General features: G+C 38.1%; 2 protein-coding genes across 10 annotated transcripts in view; both read left to right on the top strand.

Annotated features, from left to right (window-relative positions):
- The first annotated feature begins 5,750 nt into the window (after positions 1-5,750).
- The window catches only part of LOC133818619 (uncharacterized), a 30,679-nt gene continuing 20,604 nt past the window's right edge, over positions 5,751-15,825 (top strand). For 5 of the 9 annotated variants that reach the window (XR_009885988.1, XR_009885989.1, XR_009885991.1 and 2 more), the window contains exons 1-11: positions 5,751-5,927; positions 6,003-6,065; positions 6,548-6,682; positions 6,929-7,031; positions 13,579-13,649; positions 13,782-13,886; positions 14,213-14,246; positions 14,525-14,625; positions 15,327-15,386; positions 15,446-15,649; positions 15,751-15,824. Coding sequence is in view for 5 of the 9 variants with exons in the window: in XM_062251608.1 (XP_062107592.1) it covers positions 5,811-5,927; positions 6,003-6,065; positions 6,548-6,682; positions 6,929-7,031; positions 13,579-13,649; positions 13,782-13,886; positions 14,213-14,246; positions 14,525-14,625; positions 15,327-15,386; positions 15,446-15,649; positions 15,751-15,824 (1,067 nt within the window). In the remaining 4 variants the exon portion in view is untranslated. The remainder of the gene's footprint in view (positions 5,928-6,002; positions 6,066-6,547; positions 6,683-6,928; positions 7,032-13,578; positions 13,650-13,781; positions 13,887-14,212; positions 14,247-14,524; positions 14,626-15,326; positions 15,387-15,445; positions 15,650-15,750; position 15,825) is intronic. The other 4 variants (XR_009885990.1, XM_062251611.1, XM_062251612.1 and 1 more) reach the window with 2 other exon arrangements.
- Positions 7,039-10,627, top strand: LOC133818620 (uncharacterized). Its single transcript, XM_062251614.1, has 2 exons — positions 7,039-9,372; positions 9,693-10,627. Exons 1-2 carry the CDS (start codon positions 8,919-8,921, stop codon positions 9,719-9,721), a joined length of 483 nt encoding a protein of 160 aa, XP_062107598.1. The 5' UTR covers positions 7,039-8,918; the 3' UTR covers positions 9,722-10,627.

Raw genomic sequence — 15,825 nt, 5'->3', positions numbered from 1 at the left:
TTGGTGAAGGTTTGGAGAAGTTTTGGTTGAGTTTGGTTCGAGGAAATCGCAGGAAGGGAAATCTGGAAGTTGCCTGTCTGTGACTAGCGCTACAGCGCTAGCCTTTGGGCGCTGTAGCGCTAGGCCAAGCTTCCTGGGGGATTTTGCTTCTGTTTGTAGCGCTGTAGCGCCCTCCTAAGAGCGCTGTAGCGCTACCCTATTTTCAGAAAGGGATTTTAGGGTTGTTTGCAAGGGTTTTTAACCAAGGGTTTGGGGTTTGATTCCACCACCTTGTTTGGTGGAATTAGTACTTCCTGGGGGCTTGGGATTGGTCCCGAGGCTAGGTTTTGGACTTGAGGTTTGGTGATGACTTTGACCTATGATTGTGTTTAGGTGAGCGCTAGGGCTCGAGAGGGATCGTGCTCAAGGAGTCAAGTGATCAAAGCTAGCGAACCGAAAGGTAAGAAAACTGCACCCGATTATATGCTTGTGATGGAACTAAGTGCTCCCGATATTTGTATTATGTCAATGGTGGTATCATGCCATGGGACATGTGATAGCGGCCTAAGAGTGTCGTACACAATATTTGCGCACAGGGCGCGGCTTGGCCACTGGTAGCCGAGGACAGCTTTATATTCACTGAGCTCGGTTTAAGCGGGCTGGAGTCAGTGGGATAACGGAGGGAGCGGCCTGAGGGCGCTAGCCCTAGTTATCATTTGTGAACTGTTATATTATATGAGTTAATATGTTAGTATGTTGAATACTTGATTATATTGTATGATTATATGGTTGAGAATATGTGATGCAATATGAGATATTGATTTGTCTGTTGATTGCTTATGCTCTGTTGTTGTGTTTTCTTGCTGGGCCTTGGCTCACGGGTGCTACGTGGTGTAGGTAAAGGCAAGGGCAAGTTGAACCAATCCTGAGATGGAGAGCTGCGGGGTTGAATGTACATAGCCAGCTGTTCGATCGCCATGGTCGAGGAGTGGATCAGGACAGGGATTGCCTAGCTGTCTGTTTTGCCTTAATATGGCTTGTTATTGTATCTAAACCTTATGACTTTTGTAAACGGTCTTCAAACTTGATATTTTTGGGATCCCGTGTAAACAGGAAACGCCTCTTTATGAAAAATGTGACTTTTGAGACCAAAACATTTTAACCCTAGTTCCTTTATAGTTTCAATAACACGTTTTTAATTAAATGACTTGATTAGCAAGTCTAGCACTTAATAAACACGCAGTGTAGCGGTCTTGGCTATCCAGGGCGTTACAGTTTCAGTAACACGTTTCTAACTAAATGACTTGATTAGCAAGTCTTGTACATTTATAAACACACAGTGTAACGGTCTTGGCTATCCTAGGCGTTACAGGGTTGGTAATACTTCTACTCCGAGATGAAGTGTTATTCTTCTTAGTCATGGAGGAGGCAGTCTTCGATTGTGCCTCTTCATCCTGTCTCTGGGAAAGTGGTTCTGAGAGTGTCCTTGGGGTTCTACTCCTCCCCTGGGACTCTCTGTTACTATTGTCTCGCATTCCTATTGCTTTGGCCTGAGCCTCCCTCACCGCCTGAGTAGCAGCTTCAGCGTTAGCTCAGGCTAACTGAGTAGCCGCCTCCAAGGCCACAACAGCCTCTTGGTGTCTCCGGTCAGCTTCCTGCTCCCTCTGGACCATTCTCTAGACCTGCTCATCTATCTCCCATCACTGTCGTTCCATAGTCGCCCTCTGAAGGGCAATTTCTGCAGCCAAGGCCTCCTACCTCGCCAGAAATTGCGCCATCTCCTCCTAGTGAGCGTCCTGTGGATCTTCCGCATCAGGTTCATCTCCAACCTCCACCTGAGGTTCGTTAACGAGATCTATGGGATCCTAGGTGGTGGAATCCTTGGGAGCAGTCTTCTTGGTCTAACTGGATTTTGGAGGTATCGTAAAAATGATGAAAGTGTGTTTCTTGATTTCGTACTCTCAATGAAAGCACCAAAATGTTGATCTATGAAATTGGCCAACGGTCGTATGTACAGTATACGACACCTTTTGAATGAAATAAATATAATAAACGATAGAGTACGAATATTTTAAACAAACTCCAGAAATTTTATAGTGGTTCAGCCCTGTTCTGATGAACAGTAATAACCTAATCCACTTAGCTTTTAGTATTGAATCACTTGACAATTACACTGAGGAACAAAAGCATTCACTCATTTCTAATTTTCCCAGAATTTCTCCCAAAATATTCTTCAGATCTCAAAAATTCTAGAAAAAGTGATCCTTTGAAATGAAGCCCTGGGTCCTTTATTTATAGTACTCAGGGTTGTCACATGACCAGTATTAATGGGATCGTGGTTTGGTACACGATTATTAGGTAGTGCAGATACGTGTCCACCTCCCCATGATTATGAGATTGTGGGTCTTCTCGTTGTTTCTCTAGATCGTGGTGGATAATGCACGATAGAAACCTCTAGGAAGATGTTAAGTCTCTGTTGGTATATGGGACTTAGGTGCTAGGCCCGATGACCCGAGCATGGGTGCTAGGCCTGTGGCCTTCTGGGTGCTAGGCCTGTTGATTTCAGTTTGAACGAGAGTGAGAATTTCTTAGTGAAGTGTACTTGGGGGTTTAGGCCGACCATTTTATGAAAAATAGGGTGGGCCGACCACCCAGGTGGTTCTTGAGCACGTCAGGCCGACCACCCTAGGGGTTGGGGTCAGGCCGATCACCCCTAGGGGTCCTTGGGCATACTAGGGGCGACCACCCCTGGGGTAGGGGTCAGGCCGACCACTCCTAGGGGCTCTTGGACACACTAGGGCCAACCAACCCTGGGGTAGGGGTCAGGCCGACCACCCATAGGGGGTTTAGGCTTGGTCGATTTCCCTATAGGTCTTGGACCTATCTTTTTTGCCCGTCGGTCTTTTCTCAAGACTTCGTTGTTTTTCCTTGATTTGTGATGTCACGTGTCACATTCTCATTCGCCATGCCATCCTCGTATTTTTTAGGGATAACAATATGTTTAATATAATATTAATATTATACATGAATTTTAAATTTAAGTTTGTTGCTAGTTTTTTCTTAAAGAAGTTTATTTCTAGTTGATAGTCGATTATATTATGTTATATGTTTAATACGATATTATTTTATTACGTGAAGTTTAAGTTTAAGTTTAATTAAATTTTATTTACGTTATAAAACGTATGATTTTTATTATTTTTAAATAATTGTCATTGTGAAATATCTAAAAATTATATTATTTTAATTTGTTTAATTATTTATTTATTTAATTTGATTTAAGTTTAAATCACATTTACAATCTACCGTTAAATATAAAAATATTCTATTATATATAAGAATATTCCATTAAAGTTAATGAAAAAAATAAACAGTCGTTAAAACCAAAATTTATCTTTATCTACATACTTATTATATATAAGATATATATATATATATATTTAGGACGATTCTCCTATATGTGCTTCACTTTAAGCCCTACCGGTGAGACTCTTAGTATTCTCGATTTGTGAACAATTTTTGGTATGATTTTTTTATGACCGTGTATATTGTAGCTATTTAGAGCATTCTGCAAATTTTCAGAAAATTTCGAATAGTTTACAATACCGAAAACTAAGTTCAAACATGTTGTTGCACGCGTGACTAATTTTTTTTATGCGAGTGGAAATCAACATGTTTAAACCTAGTTTTCGGTACTGTAAACTATTCATAATTTTCTGAAAATTTGCAGGATGCTCTAAACAACTACAATATACACGGTCATAAAAAAAATCATGTTGAAACTGTTCACGGGTTGAGAACACTGAAGAGTCCCACCGATTGGACTTAAAGTGAAGCTCCTATATAAGAATTGCCCAATATATTTATATATGTAAAAATAACTTATTAAGTAGTGGCTTCACTTTAGCCCCTACCAGTTAGCTCTTCTTCTTTGTTGTTGATCTATAATCAGATGGCTAACTGTGTTTGGTTTATTGCAAGATTGGGTGTAGGTTAATACTTTATCAAAGAGCCATTACATATGAGGGGAAAACAAGTTCCCTCCTCCCAACCAATCAAGTTCTTCAAATTAAACTCGACTAGTCATAAAGAGTTAGGGGTAGTTGTTGTACCCAAAAAACATCAGTAAGAAAAAAATGTTAATTGAGTACACATTAGAGATAAGCGAGCTCTACGATAGTCTTATAAAAAAAGTCCTGATTCTCCTAAGAAATTATAGAGACCCAAGTCAAGCTCAAGCATAATAAACAATACCCATACAATAACCCCTGAGGGCATATACTTTGGATCTTCTTCAGGCCAATCGCTGCCCCTAGCCTCGAAGTGGCAAGATCTTTCTAGAAAATGTTGTCAAAATGTTGCCAGGGCTACCTTTGACTAACACATGCAACAACGTTTGGCGGTGAGATTTTGGCCAAGAAGTAATCAGCAAGCCTTCTTTCATCCAGTACGTGCGTCGCAAAACATAGCATTGGTAGTTGTCACAAGGTCAATCTACACTATGTATTTTTTTTCCTGTGATGGCCTAAGTTCCCCAACTTAGTCAGCCAACCCAACGCTAATACGCACACAAACAGTAATCGGATCACCAACTCACACACTCTCGTGTATCAAGTAAATAAACATGCATGAACACAAGTAAAGGCACACACACAATTACGGGAGCCCTCTCCCAACTTTGTATATTACTCACAAAATACAAAGAACACTAGTGTACATGCGTTGGACATCACATCCTGATGTCTCATGCGCCTAGGCTATATAAATAATATGCCAACAGTGGCAATGGTTGACAACCCCAACCACCTAGGTGTTAGCTGGACCAACTAGCATGCAACACGTCCACCAAGCAAGCCACTTGCCCCTCAGATAAACACTTGTCGCCCAGCCAAGCTCTTGGGACATATACTGTTGGATTCTCCTCCAAGGATCACGACATTCCACGTGGATCCTCCTCAAATCATCCCTAATAACCGTCATGTAACTACCCAATCACACCTGTTCGTAGGGACACCTTCATCAGTCACCATGTGGACGCCCAGGCGCACGCCACCCGTCAGACGCGCGCGCGCGCATAGGTGCGCGCGCACAACCCCTCTTGGCGCCATATGGCGCCAACAATCCAACACTTGATTTCCCACATTTTATAAGCTTAGCAACACCTTAATATAGCCTAGACACTGTCCCTAGGCCATGACTGAAGACCCTCCCTGGGGGCACAAGGGTCACCCCCTATAAGGAAGATTCTGGAGATTTAACCCTCTGGCAGGAACTTATATGATCTTTTCTTGGGAGACATATTTCCATATTCGGAAACCTTCCCAAACTCAAATCCTCAAGCCCTTTTGACCTCACATCCTAGACCCCTCTAGGATACTTTTTGACCATACTCCGCCCAAGGAATGTTCATTTGGCTCGGTCGTGTCCGTTCGACCCAAGCCCCGCGCCCTTGCGCGCGTGCGTGTGCCTCCTGACGCGCGTGCACCTGCCTGATGAGCGCGCCTGCACGCGCACATCCCTGTCTGCGCGCACCTATGCGCGCCTGGCCTGATGAGGGTGTAACAGTAGTCGACGTGACTGACTTGACAGCTCAACGTGAAGAGAGATGGAGTTGGGTTTGCCATTTCTTTTTATTTGGTATGTATAATTGAATAGTTTTGTATATAAAACTTTGTTGGTTATAATTGTAAATAAAATGTAAAAAATGTGCAAATTTGTAGCTTCACCATATTACTCAGTAAATAATTTGTACAAACTGTAAAAGACCAGTATTACTCAATAAAGTGCTTCACCGTGAGTGCCTCCACTTCAACGTGAAGAGAGAGCGAGTGAGGATGATGCTTCGTCGCTTCTGCTGCTTTAGTGCCTCCACTTCTTCAATTCCCTCTTCCCCGTTGAGCTTTTCTTCCAACTCCAAGAAGAAGTCGCTCGTCTTTTTGGGTTCTCCACAGGTTCTCTCTCTCTCTCTCTCTCTCTCTCTCTCTCATGGATGCTCTGCTGACCAAATGAGTTTCTCTCTTTTTCAGGTTTCAACAACCGTCCTGGATGCTCTTCTCAATGCATCCGCTTCTCCACAATCTTCCTATGAGGTAATTATACTTATGATTTCTTTTCAGCTTGTAAATTTGCTCTCTTTCTTTCTTCATAAATACTAAGAAGCCACTTATCTCCCGTACTTTTCTTTTATCCACATTTGTTTTCTTTGCCAAATAGTTCCTTTTAGGATTTTTTTTCTTTTCTTTTTTGCAGTTTGATGGTTCTATTCTAGTCCTAAAAGCTGTAGGTTTTTTTTAATTTTTTTTGACAGATACATAATCCCCTTATAATTTTAATTTATTTCTAACAATGAAGCCTTACTTTGTTTAAGATGGTCACATTCAGCTTGGTAGCTCTTTAGCTTGGTATCTCAACGATTTATTGATGCTTTGTTCCTTTGAACCACACATTTGTTGTTAACGAACTCCTTTTCACATGAGGATTGTTTTGTGCCGAACAATGATTAAGTACGAGTTGATAAACTATAGTTTGAGGATGGTAGTTACTAATGGAATAAATATTTGGTACAATCTAGTTATCAGCAATTGTAACTCAACCACCTTCAAGAAGGGATAGGGGGAGGAAAGTGATGCCTTCTCCAATAGCGCAATATGCTCTTGATAGAAACTTCCCTTCGGAGCTTATTTTCACACCTGAAAGGGCTGGAGAGGTAATTTGATATTTTCTTGTTAGATTCAAGTATTGTTCAGTGTATCACATGCTAATAATGCTATGTTTTCAAATGATAGAGAGATAGTCTCTTCTAATTTTTTTTAATATATAATAGTAGCTGTGCCCCATAGACATTGTAGTAATGCTTTCATCTACTTTTTTTTTTTGCAGTAGTTTGATTCAATACTATTAGTTTCTTTCATTTCTTGTTAGGGGTTCATTCTTCTTTCTTACTTTTGCGCAGGATGCATTCTTATCGGACTTCAGAGCTTTGCAGCCAGAGCTTTGCATTACAGCAGCATATGGGAATATTTTACCGAGCAAGTTTTTAAATATACCTCCACTAGGTTAGTCAAACAATATTTTTCTAATGAAAGTTAGAGATCTCTATTGGTAGTTGCTGCTTGTAAGACTAAAACATGTCATGTGCACTGCAAGTTTTACATCTGACCTTTGGAAGGGATAGTTTGACAAATTCTGTGGCTTGTTCATCAAATAATTTGATTGTGCGGATAGCATAACGAAACACCGAAAGCTAACATAATTCTTTTGAAAGTTAGAAGTACAATGTATTACAGTTTAATTTAGCAATGATGTTTCGTGCTTAAAAGTTAGTTACTCTGTTAATGCAAAAAATTTAGTGCACAGAAACAGTGTAAATGCATTAGTCCACTCAAGTAGTTTGTGCTGAACATCTTCTTGATATTTGAATGCGTTATCTGCTAATGAAGTGTTGATCTTTTTCTCTATACTTGAAGTACATGATCAGAATCTTAAAAATATCACTTTTAATTCTACTTTTTTTTTTTTAATTTAAAGATAAATCTAATTTCTTTTTTAACATGAACTTTCATGACATGCTAATTACTTCCTTATGTGCGGCCAGATTTTGAACTTTCTTGATCTTGTTGTTACAAATGGTACTGTGAACAATTTACAATATTGTTGAAAGACTAATTTAGTTTGTCTGCTCTTGCTCTTTTCTGTAATTTTTAAGGATTAGGTTCTGAGAGTTGTGTGTGTAATTTTTGATGTATTTAGTTAGTGAGAACTAATTGTTGAGACTCAAGTCTAGCTGAAAGAAGAAAAAAAACATCTTAAAAAAGAAAGGAAGTCGTTTCCCTTCTTATGTCTTAGCCAAACATACCCTGCATTGGTCAATTCTTGACATTTGAAATACGCTAACTAGACATGGGGAACAAGTTTGAACTTGGAATGACAACTCAAATTCAAACTTTTTTTTTTAATAAAAACGGTTATCAGTTACCCATTTTTGTCAAATTAGGTCAGTTATGGTTTGAACCCCAGACCTCTTACAGCAACGCTCACACTTGAGCTAGAAGTCCTCAATCTCTTTTGTGATGTATAGGTCTACTTTTGGTTGCATGTATTAAAAAAGAATGGATTAGTTTGTCCTTGAATGAAGAGAGTGATGACTGTAAACCTTATTTATTATTATTATTTAAATCCTCTTTTTCTTGATTTTGGTCAACGATCTGAATCCTGTGGATTTATTTCCTGAATCAGGAAATTGATCACAGCTGTATATAGGGATCAATTTTGTGTTAATACCAAATATTATGTATATCTTTTCTTTCTAGAAATAGAGGATTATAATTTTGTTTTTCCTAGAATTAGCTAATTGTATATTTGTTTGTTTAGATTTATTTTTTCCTTTTAGGCTGTATATATATTCCCTCATTGGAGATAATAAAATAAGATAAATATTCAAAAATTCACATGGTATCAGAGCCATAATTTTCCTAGGGTTTCAATATTTTTCTTTTTCCTTTTTCTCTTCTTCGTGTGTCCATTATTGTCTACCATGGCTGTTGAAAAAGAAAGCTTCATCTCAGAGGTAACCTCCAAGACATCCTCATCAGATCAGTCCCTCTCTACTCCAGCTCTCTCTCACAGCAATGAAGCTGTCTCTCTGGTTACCAGCCACAAATTCAATAGACACAACTATCATATTCAAGTTCTGAAAATACCTCAGAACTCTTTGCTATCGAAGCTGCCTTGTATGATCTCCTCCAAGATGATACCTCTGTCACTCAATATTTCAACACTTCAACACTCTCACATGCTATTGGCAGCAGCTGGATCTATTTGAAGAATATGCCTGGAAGTGTACTGATGATACTACCCTCTACCCTACCCTTGTGGAGAAAAATAGGACTTTCAAATTTCCTCATGGCCTTAACAAAAATCTCGATGTAGTTCGAAGTCGAATCATGAGCACCAAGCCCCTTCCTAAGGTCAAGGAGGCATTCTCTGAAGTTTATCATGAAGAAAGTAGGAAAAAGGTTATGATGGGCTCTCCAACTCTACTTTCAGATCAGGAATCATTTGCCCTTGCTGCCCGAGGGCAGTCTCGTGGTGCAAATCCTGATAATCGTCAGAATAAGGGATGTCATTGGTGTGATCATTGCCGAAAACTTGGACACTACAGTGAAACATGCTGGAAAATCCATGGAAAGCCTCCAAATTGGAAGCCCAAGTCATGGGGTGATCGTGAGAGTCAAGGGAATGTTGCTGCCACTACTAGTTCTACTGCTGAAGGGAATAAAGATGCATTTGAATCAGCTCCATTTACTAAAGCTCAGCTTGAGGCCCTTCAAAAGCTTCTAAGTCAGTCCTCCAATCAGCCAAATGCTACTCAGGGTACTAGAATGTTGGCCATGAGAGGTAATAAGTCAATAGCTTGTTTTGTCAATAAAAGAATTACTAAATCTTGGATTCTTGACTCTGGCGCATTAGATCACATGACCGGAGATGCATTAATTTTTTCTGAGTTTCACACGAGTACAAGAAATCATACAGTGAAAATTGCTAATGGCACACTCTCTCAAGTTGAGGGTTTGGGTTCAGTCACAATAAATAAGCACCTAACTCTCACATCTGTACTTTATGTGCCTAAATTGGACTGTAATTTGCTTTCTATTAGTAAATTTACTCGTGACCACCATTGCGTGACTAAATTTTTCGCAAATCTTTGTGTATTTCAGGACTTGGATTCGGGGAAGAGGATTGGTAGTGCTGAGATGTGTTCGGGTCTTTATGTTTTACAGTATGAAATTCCATCCACTAGCACAATCCAAAAGTTCAGTTTGTTTTCTTTGAATAATCAATCTATTTCTTATTCTAATAAAGATAGTGATATTATGTTATGGCACTATCGTCTTGGTCATCCAAATTTTTTATATCTGTCAAAAATGTTTCCTTCTTTATTTATTAATAAAAATCCAAACTCTTTTTGTTGTGAAATCTGTCAATTTGCAAAACACACTCGCAATAGTTATTCTAGATTATCATATCAACTATCCAAACCTTTTTCATTCATAGTGATGTATGGGGACCTTCACGTGTAAAGACTATAACTGGAAAAAGATGGTTTATATCATTTATAGATGATCACACTAGATTAACTTGGGTATTTCTTATGAAAAATAAATCAGAAGTGAGTGAGATTTTTCAGCGCCTTCATTCTATGATTCAAACTCAGTTTCAAACTAAGATTCAAATTCTCAAAACTGACAATGCCAAAGAATTTTTTAATTATGTTCTAGGTCCCTATATGATACAACAGGGCATTATTCACTTAAGTTCTTGTGTTGACACTCCTCAGCAAAATGGAATTGCTGAACGCAAAAATTGACATCTTCTTGAAGTTGCTCGATCTCTCATGTTTGGGACTCACGTTCCCAAAATTTTTTGGGGTGACGCAGTTCTTACTGCTGCCTATCTCATCAATCGGATGCCATCTAAAGTTCTCAAATTTAAAATTCTGTGTCAAACTCTTTTGCAACTATTCCCTCATGCAAGGTTCATTAGCTTTGTTGAGCCTAAGATTTTTTGTTGCACTGTTTTTGTCCATCTCTGTTCGCAACATCGCAGTAAGTTGGACCCTAAATCTATCAAATGCATATTTATTGGTTATTCATCTCATCAGAAGGGTTATAAGTGTTATTCTCCTACTACTAAAAAAACCTATGACTCTATGGATGTCACCTTTTTCGAAAACTATGCTTATTACAAGTCTGAGATTCAGGGGGAGAATGCAAGTGAATCTCATTTTTGGGATATTATTCCAGGTACCCATACTGACATTATTCCAAGTACTCGTACTTATACTCCACCTTCTGTTCAATCTTCCAAACCACAACCAATGGCTCCATCTCCTTCCCAAGTAGAAAATCAAGATCCATCTAGTCCTTCCCAAGTGATAGAAAATCAATCTGGAAATTCATCTGGGCCACCAATGACTGTTGATTCTCAACCAGAACCTAAAGAGCTGCATGACTACCAAAGAAGAAAAAATTATGAGAAAGAATTGGAAGACCGAACACATCTCGAGGACCACCATGAATCGGAACTGGAACCACATCCTCTAGAAATACATTCAGGTTTGCCTAGTCATGATAATGTTACTACTGTGTTGGCAACTTTATGGGCCTTATGGCTTGAGAGAAATAACAGACTATTCGAAGATATTTCTAATTCTGTAGAGACTATTTGGGATAAGATAAAATTTTGGATGGCTACTTGGGTGTATAGAAACAAATGTTTTGAGGGGGTTGCCTTCTCTGACCTTATTAGAGATTGGGGCAACTTCTGGAGTTAATTTTTGGGGGTGGGGTTGGTTGTGGTTTCTTGGCTGTTTTTGTTGTTTTTTTGTAACCACGGTATTCCTCTGCCATAAGTGAGGGTTTTCAACTATTTGAGTAAGGGTCCATCTTTTGACCTTTGTCTCTTTTTCAAAAAAAAAAAAAAAAAAAAGTCATGATAATGTTACTCATATAAATGATGATCTGCCTATTGCTTTGAGAAAGGGAGTTCGTGCTTGTACTAAACATCCCATTGGCAACTTTGTGTCCTATAATATCTTCTCTCCATCCTATCAAGCATTTGTCTCTGTTCTTGATAGTGTACAAATTCCTCGTACAATCCAAGAGGCACGGGCTGATTCTAGTTGGAAAAATGCTGTACAAGATGAGATCAACGCTTTGGTAAAGAATGGTACTTGGCAAATTACAAAATTACCAAATGGAAAGAGGCCCGTGGGATGCAAATGGGTATTCACCATTAAACATAAAGCAGATGGTAGGATTGAAAGGTTTAAAGCTCACCTGGTTGCTAAGGGTTTCACTCAGTCTTATGGGATAGATTATCAAGAGACCTTTGCGCCTGTGGCTAAACTCAACACCATCCGTGTTCTATTCTCTCTTGCTGCAAATCGGGACTGGCCACTGCACCAACTAGATGTTAAGAATGCATTCTTGAATGGTGATCTTGAAGAAGTCTATATGGATATTCCACTTGGCTTTGAGAATTCATCCAACCAGGATAAAGTATGTAGACTAAAAAAATCTCTATATGGCCTTAGCAATCTCCACGGGCATGGTTTGGAAAATTCACTAAATCCATCATTCAGAATGGCTATACTCAATGTCAAGTAGATCACACATTGTTTGTCAAACTCTCATCAGATAAAAGGATTGCTATCCTAATAGTATATGTTGATGATATAATACTAACAAGCGATTACAAGGAGGAACTGGAAAGGTTGAAAAGTTTCTTATCAAAGGAATTTGAGATTAAAGATCTTGGGTATCTCAGATATTTTCTTGGCATGGAATTTGCACGATCAAGACATGACATTTTTGTTTCTCAACGTAAGTATGTTCTAGACTTACTCAAGGATACAGGAATGCTTGGGTGTAAACCGGCCTCAACTCCAATGGATTCTAACAAGAAAATTGGCTTAGGGATAGACAAGACACCTGTTGATATGGGGAGATATCAAAGGCTAGTTGGACGCCTTATTTATTTATCTCACACTAGACTTGATATTGGTTTTCCTGTTAGTGTGGTGAGTCAATACATGAATAATCCAACTGAGGAACACATGGAAGCTGTTACTAGAATTCTTAGATACCTCAAGATGACTCCAGGAAAAGGTATTCTTTCCAGGAAAAATGATAATAAAGAAATCAGAGTCTACATAGACGCAGATTGGGCAGGAGATGTAACAGATACAAGGAGTACTTCAGGTTATTATTCTTATGTTTGGGGTAATCTAGTACCATAGAGGAGTAAGAAACAGTCGGTTGTTTCTAGAAGCTCAGCTGAAGTCGAAATTAGAGCTCTAGCTCTTGGCATTTGTGAAGGGATTTGGCTGAAAAAATTACTTGTGAACTGGGAGTATTTGCATAAGAGTCTATACAAATGTTTGGTGACCATCAAGCTGCCATTAGTATTGCGAAAAGTCCTGTTCATCACGATAGGACTAAGCATATTGAGATAGATAGACACTTCATCATTGAGAAAATTAAGAACGTCATTGTTCAAACCATTTATACTCCATCAAGATTTCAAACAGCAGACTTCCTCACCAAAGCTCCCCCAAGAACCAGTTTTGAAGAATTAATGTGCAAGCTTGGGATGTTTGAAATACACAACCCAGCTTGAGGGGGAGTGTGGATTTATTTCCTAAATCAGAAAATTGATCACAGCTGTATATAGGGATCAATTTGGTCTTAATACCAAATATTATATATATCTTTTCTTTCTAGAATGAGGGGATTATAATTTTGTTTTTCTTAGAATTAGCTGATTGCATATTTATTTGTATAAATTTATTTTTTTCTTCTAGGCTGTATATATATTCCCTCATTGGAGATAATAAAATAAGACAAATATTCAAAAACTCACAAATCCAAAAGGCATAAACGTTGATATTCAAATTTTAAAGCGTAATTTGTGCTATTATTCAGGAAAGAGGGCCTACAGTAAAAAAAACAATGTCAGATAATTGTAAATTACCTAGAAGGAATATTGTGCCTTGACTTGTTTCAACTTCATAGCTGTTGATTGAAACTGCAATTTTTTCAGGAACTGTCAATATACATCCAAGTTTGTTGCCACAGTACCGTGGTGCTGCTCCTGTTCAACGAGCATTGCAGGTTCTATATTTTTTATTTTACTTTTTATCAGGAATAATTTAAATTCACATTCTTCTAGTTTCTGTGTACTTCTAGTTTCTGTGTAAGAAATTCGTATGAAAATCTTATCAATAGTCAAAATTACTTAATTAGGATGGTGTCAAAGAAACAGGAGTGTCCCTAGCATTCACAGTACGTGCACTTGATGCTGGGCCTGTAATTGCCTGTGAAAGGTTGGAAGTTGATGATCAAATAAAGGTTGGTTGTGTTTAATTGAATTATTTAATGATTAGTTATGGAATTGGGTTGTGATTCAGTTACCAGTTTGGAAATTTTCATGTCTCTAAGAATGAAAAATCTTGTTCTGTGCTTTTTTGTTAACCCCATCAATTTGTTTGAGTTTCTTGAGTAAAACTCTATAGCTCTCCCCTATTCATTGCTTGCATTTGCATGTGTTTCATTTGAGGCCACATTGCATTGATGACTAACTATGAAGATTTATCACGTATTTAATATAAAAAGTGACATACTTCTTGTCCTTGGAAAGCGTTTTCTGACTCATGATCACACTGGTTTGCTTGCAGGCACCAGATTTACTTGCACTGCTGTTTTCTGAAGGTGTTGTATTATTGTTTCACATTTATCTAGAAGACGTAATCAGCTTTTAGTTTTTAAACTTGTTGGGAAAAGGAATGAATGTCACAATGACAAACTGTTATTCTGCCAAAGTGAAGTTGATTGTTCTTGTTTTGAAAATTGAGCCATAATGATTGCTTAAAAATTGGTTAAGTAATAATAATTCTTTATTGGTTTTTAATTGCTAGTAACCTTTCAACTCCTAGTTGTGAGAGAACATTTACAATTAAGTTAATCTTATACATAGTTACATTCTTCAGGAGCTAAACTTTTGATTCGGGAGCTTCCTTCTATACTTGACGGATCAGCTAAGGAAAAAGCATGGCCCCAAGATGATTCTAAAGTTACATTAGCTCCAAAGGTAGACCTTGTTTAACTTTTTAACTTCGAATAAGCAATACCATATTATACACTGCCTGGCTGACATGAAAGATATAATAATATTTACTCTTTGACAATATTATGGCTGTACGTCTTTGTATAATTCTTCAAGGTTTTAACACATTGAGCTTATCTAAAAGTTCTTGTACGATTTCATTTTTATAAAACATAATGTTAACAGAAAGGAAAGAGTTCAAATTGTTTTGTTCACTATGGGCTGTCAGGATATTTACTGACATGTCCTGTTTTGGGTTTTGGTTTCTAGGGATCATCTGTTTTTCTGATATTACTTTTGTAGAAAATAAGAACTTCGACAAAAAAGACTTGTGCTGAAGCAAACAAAACGTGATTGAAGCATGTTGAACATTAAAAAAAATTACAGGACAGTAAAAACCATTTTCCCCTGCATGCATTTATGCAGATATCACTCACAAGTGGAAGAAGGATTTACCTTGTCGATGAAAAACCACCACGTGTTTCTTTTGTTATGAAATTCACATGCAAAAGAAATTCTAATACCTTATGCTTAATTGGATTGTTGCTCACAGTGAAAGCCATCCTATTTTGTTTGGCATTTTTTCCTCCTTTTGAATTGTTCTAAATTAATGTGGAATTAGAAAGAAATATAAAATTTGTTACCTGTTGTCATTTTCTTGATGGTAAGTTATTTTGTTTTTACAGATTGCGCCTGAAGAGTCTTGGTTATCCTTTGACCAAGATGCTGTAGTCCTTCATAACAAGGTACATATTCTCTTCTTCCTTAAATTAAATTATACATTCATGACATACAACCTCTATAGGTTCGTGCATTTGCAGGTTGGCCAGGAACTCGAGCTAAACTTGTTCTTGTTGATGAAGGAGATGGTCAGTGCAAAGAACTAGAGCTCAAAATTATCACAACACGAGTCTACAGCCATAGCAATATTGAGCATAATGAAGAAGATGATATTACTTTTGTAAAGGGTGGATTAATATTTCCTTGCAGAGGACGCACAGCCCTTGAGGTGCATTTCCTAATTCTTCTATTACTATGTAGTATTTTTCACGCATATGCTAAAATCTACAATCACTGAAGTTTATCATCGCGGGCATGGACAATTTGTAGAACAAAGACAAAACAAGTAACCGAGAAATCTTGGGACTCCAGGGTGGTGTCGGCCAAAGCACTCCGATGGTCAAG

The sequence above is a fragment of the Humulus lupulus genome, chromosome 2 (assembly GCF_963169125.1).
Source record: "Humulus lupulus chromosome 2, drHumLupu1.1, whole genome shotgun sequence".
NCBI classification, from domain to species: domain Eukaryota; kingdom Viridiplantae; phylum Streptophyta; class Magnoliopsida; order Rosales; family Cannabaceae; genus Humulus; species Humulus lupulus.
Note: the sequence above shows the minus strand (reverse complement) of the source record. Positions and strands in the feature narration are given on the sequence as shown.

What these genes read in the sequence shown, in the direction of transcription:
- LOC133818620 (XM_062251614.1), top strand. Translation starts at nt 8,919, where the DNA reads ATGAGCACCAAGCCCCTTCCTAAGGTCAAGGAGGCATTCTCTGAAGTT. An exon ending in TAGAATGTTGGCCATGAGAG is followed by an intron (nt 9,373 to 9,692) that starts GTAATAAGTCAA and finishes TGTGTATTTCAG; the next exon opens with GACTTGGATTCGGGGAAGAG.